Genomic DNA, 23,561 nt, shown 5'->3' on the forward strand with positions numbered 1-23,561 from the left:
CCTTTAGGTAAAGTAAGACATCCACAAGAGAGTGGCACTAAATGTCCTGTGGAACTGTGTAAAACTGCTTTTGTGCTGCCACATAATATTGTTGGCCAAAAGTAATCATGTGGAACAGAGAAGCCAGTAAATTCTATCTATCCCATTTGTTCTGGAGTGAGCACAGAACTGTAGTGTACTGTAACTGAGCAAACTACTGTTGAGTTCATCACTGTTGTACTTCCTCTCTAATTCCAGGAGGCCATTACAATCCTGGGCTTCACTAATGATGAGAAGATGGCCATCTACAAGCTGACAGGAGCTGTAACGCACCATGGCAACTTGAAATTCAAGCAGAAGCAGCGTGAGGAGCAGGCCGAGCCAGACGGCACAGAGGGTGAGTCCCACTCATAGATATACAACATGTAAAGCGTTAGTCCCATTCCCCAACATAGAAATAGAAACGGTAAGACAGACAGTACCACATGAGAATCAGGTAGGAGATACATGACGGAGACTAAATTCCAACCTCCAAAAATGATTTGAAACAAGGGATGAGGATGAAAATCAAAACCAATCCCACAAAAGAGTTGGACAAACTATTTTTGTCAGTGTAACATCAGAAACAAGCGATCTTGAGTGCCTGAGTCTGTTGATGTTGGTTCTCTCTCCAGTGGCTGATAAAATCGGCTACCTGCTGGGCCTGAACTCAGCTGAGTTGCTGAAGTGTCTGTGCTACCCCAGAGTGAAGGTTGGCAACGAGTACGTGACCAAGGGACAGACTGTGGCTCAGGTAAGGTGAAACACAGCATCTACCATTTTCTGAGCACCGGAATTATTTTGGGGATGAGAACATTGTCTTTTTTTCAATAGTAGGTCTAATGTTGTTTTTCCAAGCGCTTATCACCTTATCGCTAGATATGGTCAATATCTCATGTATTAATTTGAGGTATTATCTTTGCAGGTTTATAATGCAGTCATGGCTCTGGGCAAGTCCATCTATGAGAGGATGTTCTTGTGGATGGTCATCCGTATCAACGAGATGTTGGACACCAAGAATCCAAGGCAGTTCTATATCGGTGTGCTCGACATTGCCGGGTTTGAGATCTTTGATGTGAGTATGAGACCAGAACAAGACAATTAGTTGTGATTGAGAGGGATTACAGCCTTGTACGATGAAATGATCCCTTTTGAAATTCCATCAACAGTACAACAGCATGGAGCAACTGTGCATCAACTTCACCAATGAGAAACTGCAGCAGTTTTTCAACCACACCATGTTCGTCCTGGAACAAGAGGAGTACAAGAAGGAGGGAATTGTCTGGGAATTCATTGACTTCGGCATGGACTTGGCTGCCTGCATTGAGCTTATTGAGAAGGTAAGCTGTCTGTGAGGATTATACTGGACCTCAACAGCAAAGCTCATAGCGAGTGATGTGTGATATATTATCACAGAGGTACAACGTATCTGACGGTTGAGAACTCAATATGTCTCCATATATGTGACCCTAAAGGAATAAAATCCTATAATAGCATGTTTGCTAAAGGAATAAATGTCTCTTAAATCTCTTTTCGTAAAGCCATTGGGCATCTTCTCCATCCTTGAAGAGGAGTGCATGTTCCCCAAGGCTTCAGACACTACCTTCAAGAACAAGTTGAACGACCAGCATCTTGGCAAAACCAAGGCGTTTGAGAAGCCCAAACCTGCCAAAGGCAAGCCAGAGGCCCACTTCTCCCTCGTACACTACGCCGGCACTGTGGACTACAACATCACTGGCTGGCTGGAGAAGAACAAGGACCCCCTGAACGAATCAGTTCTTCTGATGTACGGGAAGGCCTCAGTCAAACTGATGGCTACCCTGTACCCTGCTGCCCCACCTGAGGGTAAGACTAGCATCACGTATCTAGCATCACATATCTACCTCAATGACCTGGTACCTCTGCACATCGACTCGTACTGGTACCCCGTGTATCTATAGCCAAGTTATTGTTACTCATTGTGTATTTTTTCCACATTATTATTTTTTTCTATATTTTTCTCTCTAAATTGTAGGGAAGGGCCCGTAAGTCAGCATTTCACTGTTGGACTACAACTGTTGTTGTCACGAATGAAATTGTATTCGTCTTTGAACGTATCACAATTTCTCAGGGTTATTCACTGGGTACATTTTCTCCTACAATATGTGTTAATTTACACGATCTCATCGGTACCATTTGCATTAGGATAAGTGTGAAGATATCCCAACATGATCTGGTTTATAATTAGTGTTCTTGCTGAAGACAACACCACTCTAGATATCTTACATCTTATTATTATTCTATTTCTTCTGCCCGCTCTAGGAAATGTGCTTTTCTAATTATCTCTTGCTTTTCCCCTCATTGTAACAGATAAAGCCAAGAAAGGTGGCAAGAAGAAGGGTGGTTCCATGCAGACTGTGTCCTCCCAGTTCAGGGTGAGCTTTTGAAATGTGGATATTCAGTCCTTCAAAAGGAGCCTTGACGATGATAAATGATTTCTGAGGAAATGGTTTGTAACCCTCTTACAGGAGAACTTACACAAGCTGATGACCAACTTGAGGAGCACTCATCCTCACTTTGTGCGCTGCCTGATCCCCAACGAGTCAAAGACTCCAGGTGTATATTGAGTTAAATAGGACATCTTATCAGTACAGTATCACTAACCTTAACCATCTTCATCTTTAACCTGTTTATGAATATTAAAAGAGACTTGGTTTGTTTTACCAGGTCTGATGGAGAACTTCCTGGTTATCCACCAGCTCAGGTGTAATGGTGTTCTGGAGGGGATCAGGATCTGCAGGAAGGGCTTCCCCAGCAGAATCATCTATGCTGACTTCAAGCAGAGGTACATGCATACAAACACTAATGCACACACACACACACACACACACACACACACACACACACACACACACACACACACACACACACACACACACACACACACACACACACACACACACACACACACACACACACACACACACACACACACACACACACACACACAACCACAGACATACTTGCTCCAAGGGTTTTCCCAGCATCAGAATAGGCTTACCTTTCACGTAATTTGACCAACCTGTTACAACTTGATACATGTTAAAAATGTCTCCTCATTCAGGTATAAAGTACTGAATGCCAGTGTCATCCCAGAGGGCCAGTTCATGGACAACAAGAAGGCTTCTGAGAAGCTGCTTGGGTCCATTGATGTAAATCACGAGGATTATAAGTTTGGACACACCAAGGTCAGTCAAATACAACCCAGCCATGGCTGACAACAAAACACAACTTCAATGATAATATAAACCCTAACCATTCAAAATCTCTCCAGTTGGTATATCCATGATATTGTTCTTTCTTCTTCATTTAACTAATTGAAAAGGTGGATAAACATTGTACCTTTTTTTTCCCTCATATTCAAACGTCACAAGTATAGAACAGAGAAACTCAACTCATTATCATGTGCATTGTGTTAGAGTGGTATGGCTGCAGTTATCTATATCAGTGGACATTATTCATCTACAACTGTACAATAACTAACAACTCATAAACAACCTATCCCATGGTTTGTTTGTAAGAATTGCAATGTTTATGTTGTTCAAATCCATCTAGTGGTGTTGTTCCCCTCTTTGGAGTCAACCATTTATATCTGTCACCATCTGACTGTGGTTCCATTGACAATGTTAACCTGTTTCAGGTGTTCTTCAAAGCCGGTCTGCTGGGTGTCCTGGAGGAGATGAGAGATGAGAAGCTGGCAGCTCTGGTCGGCATGGTCCAGGCTCTCAGCCGTGGATTCCTCATGAGGAGAGAGTTCTCCAAGATGATGGAGAGGAGGTGAGAAATAGTAGACATCTTGGCAAAGTTTGACGTTTGTTAATAGGAATACAGTAAAATCTCCTCTAGTTTCATTCTGTTAACTAACTTTGTATCTGCACAGTTCTTCCTGGGAATGTGTTTTTGTAAAAATTGTACTTGTGTATAGAGTTGTTTGGTTTGTTAAACTTTGAAATCATTGGTTTTTGTTTGGTAAATATTTTAAAGTGAAAAGCCTTCCATTATCATGCCTGGTTACATTTCTCGAGCCCAATTCCTCAACTGTATACCAAAAGTGTCACAGGGCTCCAATTTGTTATTCTTTGACTCCCAGAATGTATCTTTATTAAGCATGTCACTCACCATGCCACTCTATCCTTTCTGTCGACCAGAGAGTCCATCTTCTCCATCCAGTACAACATCCGCTCATTCATGAATGTGAAAACCTGGCCATGGATGAAGTTGTACTTCAAGATCAAGCCCCTGCTGCAGAGCGCTGAGACTGAGAAGGAGCTGGCCAACATGAAGGAGAACTATGAGAAGATGAAGACAGACCTGGCCAAGGCTCTGGCCACTAAGAAGCATTTGGAGGAGAAGTTAGTGTCCCTGGTGCAGGAGAGGGCAGACCTGGCTCTCCAAGTCGCATCTGTGAGTGACCAACAACCCTCATAAAAGCATATTTACACACACATCAATACACACACAAACACACACACGCACACACTGAAGTATGTGGCTAACTCCCACATTTTTATAGCCCATGTTAAAAATATATTTAATTCATTTATATTGATTTGCTCTGATCTCTGACTAAATGAAGTCTATATTTTGATACACAAAGTGAGGCCTCTGATTTTTTTCTCCTGTTCTGAAACCAGGAAGGTGAGAGTCTGAACGATGCCGAGGAAAGGTGCGAGGGGCTCATCAAGAGCAAGATCCAGCTGGAGGCCAAACTCAAAGAGACAACTGAGAGGCTGGAGGATGAGGAGGAGATGAATGCTGAGTTGACTGCCAAGAAGAGGAAGCTGGAGGATGAGTGCTCTGAGCTGAAGAAGGACATTGATGACCTGGAGCTCACCCTAGCCAAAGTGGAGAAGGAGAAGCACGCCACTGAAAACAAGGTCTCGTGTTTTTACCAGAGACAGTCTAACCACCAAACAATAATCAACTCAAAATATAGCTTAACAGAAATGGAATTCAAGTAGTATTGTGGGTGCCAGAAAAATGAAAAATAGTTGATTTTCAGTTGCGGAGTACACCCCACACTCATTGCATGTTCCCCCCTCGTTTATGAATTCCATTCAGTACACTGGCATGGTGTACACTTCTATCTAGTGTTGAATATGTGGTACAGTCCTTGTTGACACATTTCTAATATAAATGAATTGAATGCAATATATATCAAACTAAATCTCTCCTTTATGGTAAAGAGCACAACGACTAATTTTGTTGTGGCGGTTTTCAGGTTAAAAACCTGACAGAGGAGATGGCGTCTTTGGATGAGAGTGTTGCCAAGCTGACCAAGGAGAAGAAAGCCCTCCAAGAGGCCCACCAGCAGACACTGGACGACCTGCAGTCAGAGGAGGACAAAGTCAACACTCTGACCAAGGCCAAGACCAAGCTGGAACAGCAAGTGGACGACGTGAGAGGAGTTTGACATTTTGGCCATGATAGTATGTGAGATGATATTATCTTCAGTTGTTAAGATTTGAACAATATGTGTTTTTATCTTATAGCTTGAGGGTTCTCTGGAGCAAGAGAAGAAGCTCCGTATGGACCTTGAGAGATCCAAGAGAAAACTGGAGGGAGATCTGAAACTGGCCCAGGAGTCCATAATGGACCTGGAGAATGACAAGCAGCAGTCTGATGAGAAAATCAAGAAGTAAACACAAACAAATGACGACAGTATTATATGCTATATTGATTAAAATAATAGTTGTTCTTGACTAATTCTTGTAATTATGAATGACCATTTGCATGTGATTCTTAACAGCAAACTGAATGGTTTGATACTCTGTCTTTACAATATTGAACCTAAACTCTGCAATCTACGTGTTTGTGATTCTTAGAAAGGAGTTTGAGACCAGCCAGCTCCTCAGCAAGGTTGAGGATGAACAGTCTCTGGGAGCTCAGTTGCAGAAGAAGATCAAGGAACTCCAGGTACAGTACAGGATCTCAGCTCCAGTACAGGAAAGCCCACACCTGAATCATTTCCTTCATTTGTCCTGGTGGCTTCTGATGGCTCAGTAGGATGGAAGATTGTGCTTCTTACTGGTGCTTCTTACCATTGTAAATATGGTGCTTTTTACCGTTGTGGTTTTGGTTCCTGCATGGGAAACTCTCTACTGAATATATTAGTGGAACCGGCTTAGTGTGAACACATTAAATTGTTTCATCTGCATTGTAGTGTTCATCCCCCCCTGCTCCTGCCCCCTGGTCTAGGCCCGTATTGAGGAGCTGGAGGAGGAAATTGAAGCTGAGCGTTCTGCCAGGGCCAAGGTTGAGAAGCAGAGGGCCGATCTCTCCAGGGAACTTGAGGAGATCAGCGAGAGGCTGGAGGAGGCCGGAGGCGCCACTGCTGCTCAGATTGAGATGAACAAGAAGCGTGAGGCTGAGTTCCAGAAGCTGCGTCGTGATCTTGAAGAGTCCACCCTGCAGCATGAGGCCACAGCCGCCGCTCTGCGCAAGAAGCAGGCCGACAGTGTGGCTGAGCTCGGGGAGCAGATCGACAACCTGCAGCGTGTCAAGCAGAAGCTGGAGAAGGAGAAGAGCGAGTACAAGATGGAGATTGATGACCTCTCCAGCAACATGGAGGCCGTCGCCAAGGCTAAGGTGAGTAGTGATGTTTTGATCAAGCAGTGTTGAGGAGGGTCAACTACATTACCATTCAAGAGAACTGCAGCTGACAGGAGTCCCATATATAAAGTAATGATGGAACATGTTTCACTAACAGGGCAATCTGGAGAAGATGTGTCGTACTCTTGAGGACCAGCTGAGTGAGCTCAAGACTAAGAATGATGAGAATGTTCGCCAGGTCAACGACATCAGCGGACAGAGGGCCAGACTCCTGACAGAAAACGGTACCATCCTCAACAATGAACAACAAACTGATGCTTTCCTTCAGTAAAACACAATAACGTATTGGGGGCTATATCCAGATAGTCCAGTCCACAATAGTTTCTAGCATAATATTCACCACATAATATTGCACATAACGCTCTGGCCGACGATACCTAAAAAAAACATTTTCAATCTTAGGAGGTCAGAGACCCCATTAACGAGATATCCCTCTATCCCTGCAGGTGAGTTTGGACGCCAGCTGGAGGAGAAGGAAGCCCTGGTGTCTCAGCTGACCAGAGGAAAACAGGCCTTCACCCAGCAGGTGGAGGAGCTGAAGAGACAGATTGAGGAGGAGGTCAAGGTAAGGGACACAAAACGGACACTACCGACCACAGAGTTTATAGCCATATAGACGGTGACTATGCCACCCTCAGAGACTTCTACTGTCATTTGTTTTACTATCTCTCTAATATCTCTTTGTCTTTTTCTTTCTCTCTCACAGGCTAAAAACGCCCTGGCCCACGGTGTCCAGTCTGCCCGCCATGACTGTGACCTCCTGAGAGAGCAGTTTGAGGAGGAGCAGGAGGCCAAGGCAGAGCTGCAACGTGGTATGTCCAAAGCAAACAGTGAGGTGGCTCAGTGGAGGACTAAGTATGAAACTGATGCCATCCAGCGCACAGAGGAGCTGGAGGAGGCCAAGTGAGTCACACGCAACAGCAAAAACACAAATATAGCGTGTGGATGGTGAGGGTCCATATATATTGTAACATTCCTACACCCTCTGTCGTCCAACAGGAAAAAGCTGGCCCAGCGTCTGCAGGACGCTGAGGAAACCATTGAGGCGACCAACTCCAAGTGCGCATCCCTGGAGAAGACCAAGCAGAGGCTGCAGGGAGAGGTGGAGGACCTCATGATTGACGTTGAGAGAGCCAACGCAATGGCCGCCAACCTAGACAAGAAGCAGAGGAACTTTGACAAGGTGAAAATAAATAAACCTCACGCTAGGTTGACATTTTCTGTCTGCTATACGATCAATTGTGGTATAATTGTAGCATTTTTCTGATTCAAAACTCTTCATCAATTACTTCTAATGAAAATCTCATGGATTCCTCTAGGTCCTGGCAGAGTGGAAGCAGAAGTATGAGGAGGGTCAGGCTGAGCTGGAAGGAGCTCAGAAGGAGGCTCGCTCTATGAGCACTGAACTCTTCAAGATGAAGAACTCGTACGAGGAGGCTCTGGATCATCTGGAGACTCTGAAGAGAGAGAACAAGAACCTGCAACGTGAGCATTTGACAGCAGTTTTACGTGGCTCATGTTTGACTAGGGTTTTGAAAATGTAGGAAACTGTAACCATCAACATTTCTATTACACCATTTTAGAATGGTATAAAATTAAAATAAAACTTAACTTTAATCGATATTCCTTTGAACAGCCCAAGGAAGTCGGGGCAATTAGATTTGCAAGACTGTATGAAGTGATGATTAATTAATTAATTATTATGATTGAAAGTGTTTTCGTAAATTCCATCTGGAGTGCCAGAGTGCGCTCTGGGCATTCGTAAATTCAGAGTGTTGTCAGATTGTCCGTTTGTAAATTCATAGCGTTTTGCTCTCGGAGTGTTCAGAACACCGGACGCTCTGGCCGACGAGTAGGTTTGATCCGAGCGTTCGGACCTCACAACAGCAGTCAAGCACCCAAGCTAACTGGCTAACGTTGGCTAGCTACTTCCAGACACAAATGAGAGAACACCTCACTCTGACCATTTTACTCACCCTAACAGAGCTGGTTAGGCTGTTTTCATGTTATCCAGAGCGTTGGTGACTGTATCTGTGCTGTTGGCAACAATTTAATTACGCTTTTTTGCAGACATTTACTGACATTGACCATATTCAAAGGGTGTTGAGCATTCATAAATTCATCAATTATGCTGTGCTCTGGTACACTCAGACGAAAGTGCTGTGATATCGGAGTAGGTAGCCAGAGAAAATTTACGAAAGCACCCTCAATGTCAGCTTCAGTGCATTGGCGATATCTACTGAAAATCTCCCAAGTCTAAACTGCTCCTGTGTTTGTGTGTGCAGAGGAGATCTCTGACCTGACTGAGCAGATCGGAGAGACTGGCAAGAGCATCCATGAGCTGGAGAAGGCCAAGAAGACCGTGGAGACAGAGAAGTCTGAGATCCAGACCGCTCTGGAGGAGGCTGAGGTACAAAGTGCCATTGTTTGATGGGAAAAGTAGTGAAACTCTAGCCAGTGCCAGCTACAGTTCAATGCTCCCTGTAATGGTGTTTATTGTAGTTATATATATTTAATTCCTCGTGTTATTCACATCCAAATGTGTTGAACACAATTTACCCGACTGCTTCTCTTTGTCCAGGGAACACTGGAGCACGAGGAATCCAAGATTCTGCGTGTGCAGCTGGAGCTGAATCAGATCAAGGGTGAGGTGGACAGGAAGATCGCTGAGAAGGACGAGGAGATGGAGCAGATCAAGAGGAACAGCCAGAGGATGATTGACTCCATGCAGAGCACCCTGGACTCTGAGGTCAGGAGCAGGAATGACGCCCTGAGGGTGAAGAAGAAGATGGAGGGGGACCTGAACGAGATGGAGATTCAGCTGAGCCACTCCAATAGGCAGGCCGCTGAGGCCCAGAAACAACTGAGGAACGTCCAGGGACTGCTCAAGGTAAAGGGACTGGGATATCAGGCTCAAACATCTGAACATGGGGAGGAATTTGTTTGTGAATCTTTAGAAAAGAATAGAACAGAGGAATTGAATAGTGTTGACTAATATACTGTAGAAAGGTAGGGATATTGGGGAAATTCTTACCAATGAACAGTTCTATCACCAATCCTATCGCCTCTACCTCCACAAGTCCTAATGAACCCATGTCATGTTGAACCCCAGGATGCCCAATTGCACCTTGATGACGCTGTCCGTGTCTCAGAGGACATGAAGGAGCAGGCAGCCATGGTGGAGCGCAGGAACGGTCTGATGGTGGCTGAAATTGAGGAGCTGAGAGTTGCTCTGGAGCAGACTGAGAGAGGCCGCAAAGTGGCTGAGACTGAGCTGGTAGACGCCAGCGAGCGAGTTGGACTGCTGCACTCCCAGGTACGGCTCTAAGCCATTTCTCATTCAACTCAACCAAGCATACCTTGTCTGCCTTGTGACTTGTAAGTTCTCTTGAGATTCAAACAAAGGTTTTTGTTTCATCCTCCAGAACACCAGCCTTCTGAACACCAAGAAGAAGCTGGAGACTGACCTGGTGCAAGTGCAGGGAGAGGTGGATGACATCGTCCAGGAGGCTAGAAACGCAGAGGAGAAGGCCAAGAAGGCAATCACTGACGTGAGTCTTTATGATCTATTGAATTACATCCACTTGATTTGTCACCAAGGGCCAATGGTAGCTGGGCTGGTTTACAACAACAAAGATCTCAGAGGGACGTTATGATTGGTGCCAGTTGGTACATAAATTAAACACACTACCATTCCAGGCGGCCATGATGGCTGAGGAGCTGAAGAAGGAGCAGGACACCAGCTCTCACCTGGAGAGGATGAAGAAGAACCTGGAGATCACAGTCAAGGACCTACAGCACCGCTTGGATGAGGCTGAGAACCTGGCCATGAAGGGAGGCAAGAAGCAGCTCCAGAAACTGGAGTCCAGGGTGAGTTAACAGCAGGGTGGATTAGGGTGGATTGAAAGACTGATTTCTGGAAATGTATTTGATAACATACACAGGACCATTGTGTAGTGACTTTCTCTCAATAACCCACCTAGATGATGAAAAGCTGTTATCACTACAGACCCCTTCAATGAAAATTGTAAAAGTAAATAGGAACAGACAACAATCTTGCCTCCTTGACTGAGTAGAACAATATACCTCTGTTCTACAAAAGATTTGTTACGTCTGATTTCACCCCCTCAAACAAATGCCTACGTTAATTTCTTCCACACAAGGTGCGTGAGCTTGAGACTGAGGTGGAGGCTGAGCAGAGAAGAGGTGCAGATGCAGTCAAGGGAGTCCGCAAGTATGAGCGCAGAGTCAAGGAGCTCACTTACCAGGTAGGAGAAATCGCCTTCTTCAAACACTTCCCACTGGGCACACTGGTTAAATCGTTTCCATGTAATTTCAATGAAAATACGTTGAACCAACGTGAAATAGATGTTGAATTGATGCCTTTGCCCAGTGAGTTGACACAAACACAGACAGGTTTGTGTATAAAGCTACTGGACTTTGACTCTTTGATCTTGTCCCACAGACTGAGGAGGACAAGAAGAACGTTGGCAGACTTCAGGACCTGGTAGATAAGCTGCAGATGAAAGTGAAAGCCTACAAGAGACAGGCTGAGGAAGCGGTGAGCACCCTCAATTAGTCAAATACTCTGAAAGCATACATTCAAAATCATATTTCTTCCTTAGTAGACATTACAACATTTTAGTTTACGCTTTTCAAATGCCTCGCAAAGAAGGGCCCTGATTGGTAAAATGAAGAAAGCTGACGCTGAGTATCCCTTTGAGCATGGTGAAGTTATTAATAAGGCTTTCAATATTGTATCAATATACCCAGTCACTACAAAGATACAGATGTCCTTCCTAACGGAGTTGCCGGAGAGGAAGGAAACCGATCAGTCATTTTATCATGAGGGCATTGGTGATTTTAAAACAGTTACAGAGTTTAAAACTTGCAGCGCCGTGTGTCATTATTGCAGATTTTAGAGAAACAACAAATGTCGGTACATATAATTCTTATATCAGCTGAAAGCTTAAATTCTTGTTAATATAACTGCACTGTCCAATTTACAGTAGCTATTACTGCGAAAAAATGCCATGCTATTGTTTGAGGAGAGCTCCTAACAACAAAACACTTTTTTTCAAAGCTATAAGGTGAAATGTGTACTTACATTCTGAAATCTTGCCCTGATTTAATCTCCCAAGGATCCCAGAGATAACATTAAGTGTTGTTTTGTTAGATAAAATAATTTTTCATATCCTGAAAAGGTCCATATAGCATGCACAATCGATTTTGTATTTCTACTCGTTTCAATTTGCAAAGAAAGAAATCTGTGAAAATCTAACCCTAAACGTTATTTCAACCAGTCAAATTTCATTCGTATTTATCCCTCAGAGATCCTAGAACGTAACCAGGCTTCACTATATCATTAGGAGTGTAGGATATCCTATAGGACACCACATTTGGTCAGAGAGTGACTCCTTCATGGCGCGCCAATGACACGGGCGTCTTCACTTGATTGACTTTAACTTTGTCAAATAAGCACCAATCAGGGTCAAACAAAGCTAGCTAGATAGCCAATGAGCTGGGCTTTACAGGAGTTTACAGGAGTATTTCCTTTTGGACAAAAATTGCAAGAATATGGAGAGTTATGAAGTTATGAAAATTGGGTGTTTTGCAAATGTTGAACTTACAATATGGCTACAAATACTGGAAAAGCTAAATCAAAGTCCAAGTATACAGATTTGACAATCTTCTTGCAGAAAAATGGAATGTAAATGTAAATGTGTCCTTCACGATTTGCCCAAATGTGGCTGGGTGACTTTACACTAAATGTCGTGTAGCTTGCTCATACTTCAAGTCATCAGTCTGAAACTTTGCACATACACTGCTGCCCTCTTGTGGACACCATCGGAAATACAACCAGAGTGATGGCTAGATTTAGGACCTTTCTGTTGCGTTTCAAAGACGGTGGTAGAAAGAAAATGTAAAAAAACTGGTTGGTTTTGTCTTTGTATTTTCTTCTACCAGATCTACCACATTTCCACAAACTTCAGAGTGCTTCCTTTCAAATGGTACCAAGAATATGCAAATCCTTGCTTCAGGGCCTGAGCTACAGGCAGTTAGATTTTGGTTTGTCATTTTAGGCAAAAATTGAAAAAAAGGGAGCTATCCCGAAGAAGTTTTAATGGCTGTGATAGGAGAACAGTGAGGATAGATCGGCAACATTGTAGTTAATCTTCTACTAACCTAAATGACAGTGAATGAAAAGGAAGTCTGTCCAGTATAAAAATATTCCAAAACATGCATCCTGTTTGCAAGAACCCACAGGGCACAGATATTTCTTGGTCTAGTTTTGATTTATATTTGGTTGAGTTGTCAACTAACCGTGAATTCAACGTGAAATCAACAACAAATGTCACCACTTCTATGAATTAAGGTAAAATCTTGGTTGAAAAAAAGACAAAAAGCCCTTACGTTGATTACTTTTTGCAAGTACAATCAGTTTTCCATGTTGAGTTAACATCATGGCGTTTTTTTGGTTGTATAAACAATGTTGATTCAACCAGTTTTTGCCCATTGGGAAGGCACTAAAGTAATACTGCAAAAAAGAGTAGTATTTTCAAGCATGGTGATGGCTGCATCATGTTATGGGTATGCTTGTAATCAGCAAGGACTGGGGAGTTTTTCAGGAAACAGCATGAGCTCGGCAAAGACAAAATCCTAGAGGAAAAACTTGGTTCAGTCTGCTTTTCACCAGACACTCGGAGATGAATTCACCTTTCAGCAAGACCAAGCCTACACTGGATTTGCTTACAATGTTCCTGATTGGCCGAGTTACAGTTGGCCGAGTTACAGTTTTGACTTAAATCTGCTTGAAAGTCTATGGTGAGACTTAAATATGTCTATCTAGCAGTGATTAACATCCAAATCGACAGTGAAGAAGTTTTAAAGTAATAATGGGCTAATATTGAACGATCCAGGTGTGTTAAGCTCTCAGAGACTGACCCAAAAAGATTTATATTGACTCGGGGGTACTTTATATATATATATATATTTAAATACATGTATACACATGCAAAAGTATGTGGACACCCCTTCAAATTTTTCAGCCACACCCGTTGCTGACAGGTGTATAAAATTAAGCACACTGCCATGTAATCACCATAGACAAACACATTGTTCTATTTTTTATTTGTAAAAAAAATAATTTGAATCCAGTTTGTCATTCCAGAGTATTTTATGTGGATTGTTGACAAAAAATAACATTTCAATCCATTTGAATCCTAATTTGTAAGACTATAAAATGTGACAAAATCCAAGGGGAGTTAGGCACTTTACGCCCCTGGAGGGAGGTGGTTTGATCCCCCGTCCCTCCATTCACTTTCTCTACTGTATCATCTGTCTCCCTACATACTTTGCAATCCTAAATTTGTCATATAAAAATAAAAAATACTTATAAAAAAATCGTATTAATTTTCTACCTGAAGCTTCAAACTTTGAATGCTGATGTTGTGCTCTCCCTCTCTGTTCCTCACACAGGAGGAACAAGCCAACGGCCACATGTCTAAGTTCCGGAAGGTTCAGCATGAACTGGAGGAGGCTGAGGAGCGTGCTGACATCGCTGAGACTCAAGTCAACAAGCTCAGAGCCAAATCCCGCAGCACTGGAAAGGTACAGAGCTGCTACTAAGCCTACATCTGACAAATGCTCAGATATGACCACATCAACACCACCTATGATTCAGTCTTCAAATCAATATTGACCTTTAACACTCACTAAAATGTAGGTATTTCAGATTGCTAATAAGCACATTTCATGTAGGGCAAATAAATTACAAGATTAAGGCTGAGCACTGAGCCTTAAATGCTGGATCCATTATACTCTTTCCAAGTGTATACACACTCATGAATACAGATTTGTCATTTTCTTTGTTTTTTTTACAGGGCAAAGAAGTTGCTGAATAAACAAGAGAAGAAGTTGCTGAATTAACAAGACAAACGTCTTATATCATTTTCCTGTGTTGCATAAAATATGATTTTCATGGTGAAAATGATTGTTGATTAAAAACATGTAGGCCTACATACCCCTTGTGACGGTGGACTTATTACTCAGCAAACAGTTTTTTCATACCATAAAAATATTGTACTTTGTACCATATAGTATTCTGGGATTCCAACAACAAATGTAACGTATTTTGGTAAACAGATGAGTGATGGGGCTGGAGAAATGCAACCAATCTGAAATGTATAGACTGAGCTATGGATGCCTATCTAAAATGAACCCTTTACACTTGGGGGGGTATTGACCTACAGTATATGGAAAGACCCAGATTGAAACATTTCATAAAATAAATAAAGAGAGAAGGAAGCATATGCATAACCATGGTAGCATTTGAAAGGGAACACTGGAGATTATGGTGAAATTCTCAGAACAAAGTTCTCAGGAAACAGACTGGATTACACATTATCACTGGTGATCAGACTACGTAAACATACTGTAAATGTGGTGGTGGAAAAATGACCCAGATGTCATACTTGACTAAAAATGAAGATACCTTCTGTGGAAGACCAGGGGGTTTGGTCAAGACGTTTAGACATATCAGATACAGACAGAATTGGTCAAGACGTTTAGACATATCATTTACAGACAGAATTGCATTAGCTCAGTTTCAAGGGTGTTTATTTAACTACTAAACAAAAAGGACTCCTCCAGGATACTGTTCTCTGGGCTCCTGCTGTATCCAATAGAGAACAAAACCCAACTCCCTCCGTTATCTCTGGTACTACCCAAAACTATACAGGAGTAACCTCTCTTCCCCAGTACCCACCCACATGTTCTGCCCAGCTGGTGAGCAATCAGCCCCTTGATTACTCACCAACCACAATCAGCCTCAATTATTCCTGTCAGTAGTGCCCGTCGAGACCTGGCACATCCAGCAGAGGGAGCTATCGCTGTGTCTTGTAGACTCCGTCGGTCACCAGGCCTCAATGAGTCTCCACTGGGTGGCACACTTCCTAAGAAATGACTCAAATAAAATTGAGACACCCAGTAAATTACAACTTGAGTAAAAGTAAAAGTCTCTGGTTTTCAATGTAATAAATCATTTCAAATTCCTTATTTTATGCTAATCAGACGGTACATTTTTCTTGTTTTTTCAATTTAATTTTACCGATAGCCATGGTCATATTCCAACACATCATTTACAAACACAGCATTTGTGTTTATTGAGTCCACCTTATCAGAGGCAGTAGGGATGACCATGTGTTTATTGAGTCCGCCTTATCAGAGGCAGTAGGGATGACCATGTGTTTATTGAGTCCGCCTTATCAGAGGCAGTAGGGATGACCATGTGTTTATTGAGTCCGCCTTATCAGAGGCAGTAGGGATGACCATGTGTTTATTGAGTCCGCCTTATCAGAGGCAGTAGGGATGACCATGTGTTTATTGAGTCCGCCTTATCAGAGGCTGTAGGGATGACCATGTGTTTATTGAGTCCGCCTTATCAGAGGCAGTAGGGATGACCATGTGTTCTTTTGACAAGTGCATGAATTGTTCCAGTTTCCTGTCCTGCTAAGCAATCGAATGTAACGAATTGGGTGTCAGGGAAAATATTTGAGTAAAATGTATATATTTTCTTTAGGAATATATTGGAGTAAAAGTTGTCAGAAATATAACTAGTAAGAACAGATACCCCCCCGAAATTTGTTTATTTAGTTACTTTATACCACTGAATAAATGGCTAATGAACATCTGACCAAATTATGTTAGATTTTAGTTCTGCGTTAACCGAGATTATGCCCACAAATGGTAAAGAAATGACAAACATGATAATGATTTACCATGAGTCAATTTGCATTTCCAATAGAGTTTGGTCAGATATACACTTCTGGAGAGGGACACTTTCTGTCCTTCCTTGGCTTCGGAAAAGGTGATGGGCGTCAACATGGAACGTAAGTGCGTCCTCTTCAAACTCGGGGTCGATGTAGAAGAACCAAAGGCATGTCCACTTCTACTTTAGGGTTCAACCGCTGCTCCTCAAAACAGAAACAGTGGGAGGAGGAAAGAGAAACGTGGGTTTTAACATTCAGATAGACAAGACTCAACATGGAGGTCAATGTCCCTAAACCAAGCAAAACAAATGTAGATGAAGCTGTATGTGAACTGCGGTGCTTACCCAGAAAGCCTTGCAGTCAATGAAGAGATGAACACCCCAAAATGTGCACACTGATGCATACGTAAAAAAAAAAGTTTCTTACATTGTATTTTATATTTTTTGAATTCAATATCGTTCAGTCAGCCCGATGTTAAATGACCATGGAAATTATACATTACAATACCAACTTTGCCATTTTATGTGTACCCATGAGTTCACTGCCAAGGTCAGAGATTCCAAGACCGTTCTAGTCAGCAACACAACACACATATATTGGTCCTGCATAATGTGATCACTTTTTACAGACTGAAACATTACACAGTGCCTAGTGAAAGTTCACACAGCCCTAGCACAGTTTATATTATGCTGCCTTAAACCTCACTAGGGTATGTGGGACAGTAGCGTCCCACCTCGTCAACAGCCAGTGAAACTGCAGGGCGCCAAATTCAAAACAACAGAAATCCCAAAATTAAAATTCCTCAAACATACAAGTATTTTACACCATTTTAAAGATACACTTGTTGTAAATCCAGCCACCGTGTCCGATTTCAAAAAGGCTTTACAACGAAAGCACCACAAACGATTATGTTAGGTCAGAGCCAAGTCACTTTTCCAGCCAAAGAGAGGAGTCACAAAAAGCAGAAATAGAGATAAAATTAATCACTAACCTTTGATGATCTTCATCAGATGACACTCATAGGACTTCATGTTACACAATACATGTATGTTTTGTTTGGTAAAGTTCCTATTTATATCCAAAAATCTGAGTTTACATTGGCGCGTTATGTTCAGTAGTTCCAAAACATCCGGTGATTTTGCAGAGAGCCACATCAATTTACAGAAATACTCATCATAAATGTAGATGATAATACAAGTTATACACATGGAATTATAGATATACTTCTCCTTAATGCAACCGCTGTGTCAGATTTCAAAAAAACTTTACGGAAAATGCAAATCATGCAATATTCTGAGACGGAGCTCAGAACAAAAGCAAAATTAGCCGCCATGTTGGGGTCAACAGAAACCAGAAAATATATGATAAATGTTTCCTTACCTTTGATGAACTTCATCAGAATGCAATCCTAGCAATCCCAGGTCCACAATAAATGTTTGATTTGTTCGATAATGTCCGTTATTTATGTCCAATTAGCTACTTTGGTTAGCGCTTTTGGTAAACAATTCCAAAGTCACAAAGCTATAACGTGACGAAATGTCCAAAAGTTCCATAACAGTCAGTAGAAACATGTCAAACGATGTACTGAATCAATCTTTAGAATGTTGTTAACATACATCTTGAATAACGTTCCAACCGGAGAACGATTGGTGGAAGATGAGCGGTGGAACGGAGGTCCTCCTCATGTGAACGCGCATGTGAAAGCATGGTCAGCTCGTGGCAGTGATTACTCATTCCTGTCTCCTTCAGCCCCCCTTCACATTAGAGTCATCAGACAAAGTTCTATTGACTGTTGACATCTAGTGGAAGCCGTAGGAAGTAAAAACTCATCAATATTTCACTGTAATTTCAATGAGAGCTTGGTTGAAAATCTGCCACCTCAGAAAAAATTCAAACAGGAAGTGGAACTTCTCAGGTTTTTGCCTGCCATATGAGTTCTGTTATACTCACAGACATAATTTAAACAGTTTTAGAAACTTTTAGAAACTTCAGAGTGTTTTCTATCCAATACGAATAATAATATGCATATATTAGCAAATGGGACTGAGGAGCAGGCAGTTTACTATGGGCACCTCTGTGCACCTTTCATCCAAGCTACTCAATACTGCCCCTGCAGCCATAAGAAGTTAAGGGAGATGCAGAATGTACAGTCGTGGCCAAACGTTTTGAGAATGACACAAATATTAATTTCCACAAAGTTTGCTGCTTCAGTGTCTTTAGATATTTTTGTCAGATGTTACTATGGAATACTGAAGTATAATTACAAGCATTTCATAAGTGTCAAAGGCTTTTATTGACAATTACATGAAGTTGATGCAAAGAGTCAATATTTGCGGTGTTGACCCTTCTTTTTCAAGACCTCTGCAATCTGCCCTGGCATGCTGTCAATTAACTTCTGGGCCACATCCTGACTGATGGCAGCCCATTATTGCACAATCAATGCTTGGAGTTTGTCAGAATTTGTGGGGTTTTGTTTGTCCACCCGCCTCTTGAGGATTGACCACAAGTTCTCAATGGGATTAAGGTCTGGGGAGTTTCCTGGCCATGGACCCAAAATATCGATGTTTTGTTCCCCGAGCCACTTAGTTATCACTTTTGCCTTATGGCAAGGTCCTCCATCATGCTGGAAAAGGTATTGTTTGTCACCAAACTGTTCCTGGATGGTTGGGAGAAGTTGCTCTCGGAGGATGTGTTGGTACCATTCTTTTATTCCTGGCTGTGTTCTTAGGCAAAATTGTGAGTGAGCCCACTCCCTTGGCTGAGAAGGAACCCCACACATGAATGGTCTCAGGATGCTTTACTGTTGGCATGACATAGGACTGATGGTAGTGCTCACTTTTTTCCAGATGGTAGTGCTCACTTTTTTTCCAGATGCCCCAAACAATTGTAAAGGGGATTCATCAAAGAAAACGACTTTACTCCAGTCCTCAGCAGTCCAATACCTGTACCTTTTGCAGAATATCAGTGTGTCCCTGATGTTTTTCCTGGAAAGAAGTGGCTTCTTTGCTGCCCTTCTTGACACCAGGCCATCCTCCAAAAGTCTTCGCCTCACTGTGCATGCAGATGCACTCAGACCTGCCTGCTGCCATTCCTGAGCAAGCTCTGTACTGGTGGTGCCCCAATCCCGCAGCTGAATCAACTTTAGGAGACGGTCCTGGCGCTTGCTGGACGTTCTTGGGCGCCCTGAAGCCTTCTTCACAACAATTGAACCGCTCTCCTTGAAGTTCTTGATGATCCGATAAATGGATGATTTAGGTGCAATCTTACTGGCAGCAATATCCTTGCCTGTGAAGCCCTTTTTGTGCAAAGCAATGATGACTGCACGTGTTTCCTTGCAGGTAACCATGGTTGACAGAGGAAGAACAATGATTCCAAGCACCACCCTCCTTTTGAAGCTTCCAGTCTGTTATTCAAACTCAATCAGCATGACAGAGTGATCGCCAGCCTTGTCCTCGTCAACACTCACACCTGTGTTAACGAGAGAATCACTGACATGATGTCAGCTGGTCCTTTTGTGGCAGGGCTGAAATACAGTGTAAATGTTTTTAGGGGATTCAGTTCATTTGCATGGCAAAGAGGGACTTTGCAATTCATCTGATCACTCTTCATAACATTCTGGAGTATATGCAAATTGCCATCATACAAACTGAGGCAGCAGACTTATATTTGTGTCATTCTCAAAACTTTTGGCCACGACTGTACAGTAAGTCACCATATACTAAGGCCTACATGCTATATTATTGCATGGAGGCCTTAGTTCTGGAAGGATCCTAGAATCAGGTCAAAGAAGGATCCTAGATTCAGGTCAAAGACCATCCTACCTGGATGGATCCTAGAATCAGGTCAAATTACCATCCTACCTGGAAGGATCCTAGAATCAGGTCAATGACCATCCTACCTGGAAGGATCCTAGAATCAGGTCAATGACCATCCTGATTCGAGTGTTGATGTCTTCAGGGATGAAGGCAAAGACGATGTAGTTGATTACGAACAGAGGTATCAACAGTAGCGTGGATTTAGCCAACCTCCTGTGGATCAGAACAACAGACAGAATGAGGGTGGATTTTTTGGGGGGGCAGTATAACTTTGAATAATTTTTTATTTTGTGTGATCATCTGGAATGTTGTATTCTAAAATGGTGAGCTAGACTGAAAAAAATACCAATATTATCGATATTTCTTGACCATTCCTAATCACATTGACTGTGGATTTGGATAGAGAACATTCCAGATTGATATTACAGATTTCCAATATCTACCAATAATCAAAGGACAGAGGTGAAGCTAACCATCTTCTGTAGATGGAGGGTGTTTTATAGCAATATCTCAGAGCTGGGTGTCTTTGCAGGATGTCTGTCCTGAAGAACAACATTACAATAGTAGAGTAAAATGTTGTACAACCTGATATGAAAGTTGTGGCCACTGCCCTCAGAAAAGGTAATAATAGGATTCCAAAATTGTTTAGCTGGTCCGCACTCAAAAAAATACCTCCTACACCTGTTTTTAAACCGTCTATCATAAAAATAAAAATAAAGTTACCTTTATTTAACTAGGCAAGTCAGTTAAAAGAAAAATTCTTATTTACAATGATGGCCTACACCGGCCAAACCCGGATGATGCTGGGCCAATTGTGCGCCGCCCTATGGGACTCCCAATCACGGCCGGTTGTGATACAGCCTGGATCATTACTTATTGTAAACTTGTAAAAAGCTAAATTGATCAAACTTTACAACAGAACAATCATAAGAGATATAGAATTAATAATAATTTCTTCCTCAGAGAGATTAGCATTAGAGCAGTTGATAAATGATAAGAGCCTTACAAAAAAAACTCTGATTAGAGGGATGATATTGATTAGTATTGTAGTACAGGACACATGCAAGTATGTTGAGAAAATGTAAGAAATGCTTGCCGATCAGAAGTACTATAAACGCCTTCTGCTTAACCCCACAGCTAATCACAAAACGGAATTAGATTCCTTATTAAATAATTGAAAAATAATTCAAATTCCTTATTATTGATTTCCTTGTAACTCCTGTTATATAAAGACTTTATAAGGTCCATACATGTCATACAGACATTCCTATGAGACCAATTGTTTATGGTATGGTTGTTTAGGTGAATATGTATCGAAATTTGTAGTCTACCATATTCAACCTTGAGTGACCTGACTTTTTTCCTGTATTATAGATACTACAGGTTGCTTGTAGTATCTATACTCATCTATACTCTATACTCATATATAGATATATATAGAGTATCTATACTCTATACTCATTGATGAAGGAGACTGGCTTGTTACACTTAATGCTGCTGCACTTTATACAAATATTGTCACGCCCTGAACGCAGAGCCTTTTTATGTCTTGATTTTGTTAGGTCAGTGTGTGATTTGGGTGGGCATTCTATGTTCTATATTTCTATGCTTTTGGCCGGGTGTGGTTCCCAATCAGAGGCAGCTGTCTATCGTTGTCTCTGATTGGGAATCATACTTAGGCAGCCTGTTTTTCCACCCTAGTTGTGGGATGTTGTCTTCGTTTAATGCATGTATAGCCTTACGGAGCTTCGCGTTCCTTTCGTTGTTTATTGTTTTGTTGGCGACATTTAAAAATAAAGAAAAATGTACGCTCATCACGCTGCACCTTGGTCCGGTCATTTTCAAGACGACGCTCGTGACAAATATAGCGAATCAAGCTGGCCTCAAGGGCATTATCGTATTTTTAACAGGTGCAAATCACGAAAACAGTGGAAATGTTTTTGGGGGATTCAGTTAATTTGCATGGCAAAGAGGGACTTTGCAATTAATTGCGATTCATCTGATCACTCTTCATAACATTCTGGAGTATATTCAAATGGCCATCATACAAACTGAGGCAGCAGACTGTGAAAATTAATATTTGTGTCATTCTCAAAACTTTTGGCCACGACTGTAGTTGTGCTGGTTTTACGGTAATACACTGTCATGGTTCTATTGTCAACCTTTTGAACTGGTGTCTTGCCGATGCTGTCGTCATAAAACGAAGGCGATTTCTATACTAGACTGGAACATTATGTGAATGTTCTTAGTGTGTTCATGGATGAGATTGAAATACTGAATTGTATTTGGCAGTGTTTCTGTTATTTAGTGAATATCATTCAGAGATTAATTTCCTTTTTATGTAAAGTTATTTCAAATATGGGTTGGGGCGATGTCAACCTTTGTCCTATCATGATTATGTACCAATTAAACATTATGTTCTGATGGTATTGCCACCTATTGGCCAATAATAATAAAATAAAAACAGCGAACTAGAATGCTACAGCTGGACGAATCATGACGAAATGTAATGTTGAAAGCCTGGGCAGAGGCTAAGTTCAGGCAAATATTATATAATACTCCTTTCTGGTGGAGGGGCTTCAGTATGGAACAGGTTTGTATGTGTGTGTGTGTGTGTGTGTGTGTGTGTGTGTGTGTGTGTGTGTGTGTGTGTGTGTGTGTGTGTGTGTGTGTGTGTGTGTGTGTGTGTGTGTGTGTGTGTGTGTGTGTGTGTGTGTGTGTGTGTGTGTGTCTGGGAGAATCTCAATTTCCTTCTCCTCGCGCCCTCTCACTTCGCCTCCTTCTCTAAACCCATTGGATATGAAAGCCAGAGGAGGCCCCTCCAATGGGTTTTTGAGAAGGAAGCGAGGCGAGAGGACACGAGAGGTATGCCATTGAGATTCTCCCAATGCCTGTGTGGCGTACACATGATGGATTAGTGACAGTGATGAGGAACAGTCTGACAGCATTTACGGTGATACAGCCTCTGCAGAAGTCAGGACATTCATACTTATTGCGCTTCGCAGAGCAGCGCAGAGCTGTTGTGAAGGAAGTTGTCAAGGAAGTGTGTTTGTGTTTATTCAGGAACTGTTGTCCCAGCTACCGTCAACCAATCACGTCAATGCGGAGCTATACAGAGCCCTTCAGCATTGTTAAGACATTTGGGAGTCGCAAGGCGACTATGGAGCTCAATTTGACCTCTGCATACGTCCGGAGGCTCCGCAATTGCATCACACCCTCCATATAAGAGCCCTCCAACCCCATTTTCTGATCAAGCATAAATTGGCTTTTAGGTTATACAACATGGGCTGGATAGAAGCAGTCTACC

At 42.1% G+C, this 23,561-nt stretch overlaps 1 protein-coding gene across 1 annotated transcript in view; it reads left to right on the forward strand.

The window, feature by feature from the left end:
- LOC139550124 (myosin heavy chain, fast skeletal muscle-like) overlaps window positions 1-14,690 on the forward strand; it is a 21,441-nt gene extending 6,751 nt beyond the window's left edge. Inside the window, exons 11-40 of the mRNA XM_071360769.1 lie at window positions 238-376; window positions 654-772; window positions 944-1,093; window positions 1,188-1,358; window positions 1,560-1,872; window positions 2,368-2,432; window positions 2,526-2,613; window positions 2,725-2,842; window positions 3,122-3,245; window positions 3,698-3,834; window positions 4,206-4,461; window positions 4,692-4,934; window positions 5,279-5,455; window positions 5,550-5,695; window positions 5,883-5,973; window positions 6,256-6,645; window positions 6,767-6,893; window positions 7,116-7,234; window positions 7,376-7,572; window positions 7,669-7,852; window positions 7,989-8,154; window positions 8,955-9,079; window positions 9,251-9,559; window positions 9,782-9,985; window positions 10,095-10,220; window positions 10,369-10,539; window positions 10,833-10,937; window positions 11,135-11,230; window positions 14,149-14,280; window positions 14,553-14,690. Coding sequence (XP_071216870.1) covers window positions 238-376; window positions 654-772; window positions 944-1,093; window positions 1,188-1,358; window positions 1,560-1,872; window positions 2,368-2,432; window positions 2,526-2,613; window positions 2,725-2,842; window positions 3,122-3,245; window positions 3,698-3,834; window positions 4,206-4,461; window positions 4,692-4,934; window positions 5,279-5,455; window positions 5,550-5,695; window positions 5,883-5,973; window positions 6,256-6,645; window positions 6,767-6,893; window positions 7,116-7,234; window positions 7,376-7,572; window positions 7,669-7,852; window positions 7,989-8,154; window positions 8,955-9,079; window positions 9,251-9,559; window positions 9,782-9,985; window positions 10,095-10,220; window positions 10,369-10,539; window positions 10,833-10,937; window positions 11,135-11,230; window positions 14,149-14,280; window positions 14,553-14,573 — 4,809 coding nt within the window. The 3' untranslated portion in view covers window positions 14,574-14,690. The remainder of the gene's footprint in view (window positions 1-237; window positions 377-653; window positions 773-943; window positions 1,094-1,187; window positions 1,359-1,559; window positions 1,873-2,367; window positions 2,433-2,525; window positions 2,614-2,724; window positions 2,843-3,121; window positions 3,246-3,697; window positions 3,835-4,205; window positions 4,462-4,691; window positions 4,935-5,278; window positions 5,456-5,549; window positions 5,696-5,882; window positions 5,974-6,255; window positions 6,646-6,766; window positions 6,894-7,115; window positions 7,235-7,375; window positions 7,573-7,668; window positions 7,853-7,988; window positions 8,155-8,954; window positions 9,080-9,250; window positions 9,560-9,781; window positions 9,986-10,094; window positions 10,221-10,368; window positions 10,540-10,832; window positions 10,938-11,134; window positions 11,231-14,148; window positions 14,281-14,552) is intronic.
- The last annotated feature ends 8,871 nt before the right edge of the window (window positions 14,691-23,561 follow it).

The sequence above is a fragment of the Salvelinus alpinus genome, chromosome 23 (genome assembly GCF_045679555.1).
Source record: "Salvelinus alpinus chromosome 23, SLU_Salpinus.1, whole genome shotgun sequence".
Taxonomy (NCBI): domain Eukaryota; kingdom Metazoa; phylum Chordata; class Actinopteri; order Salmoniformes; family Salmonidae; genus Salvelinus; species Salvelinus alpinus.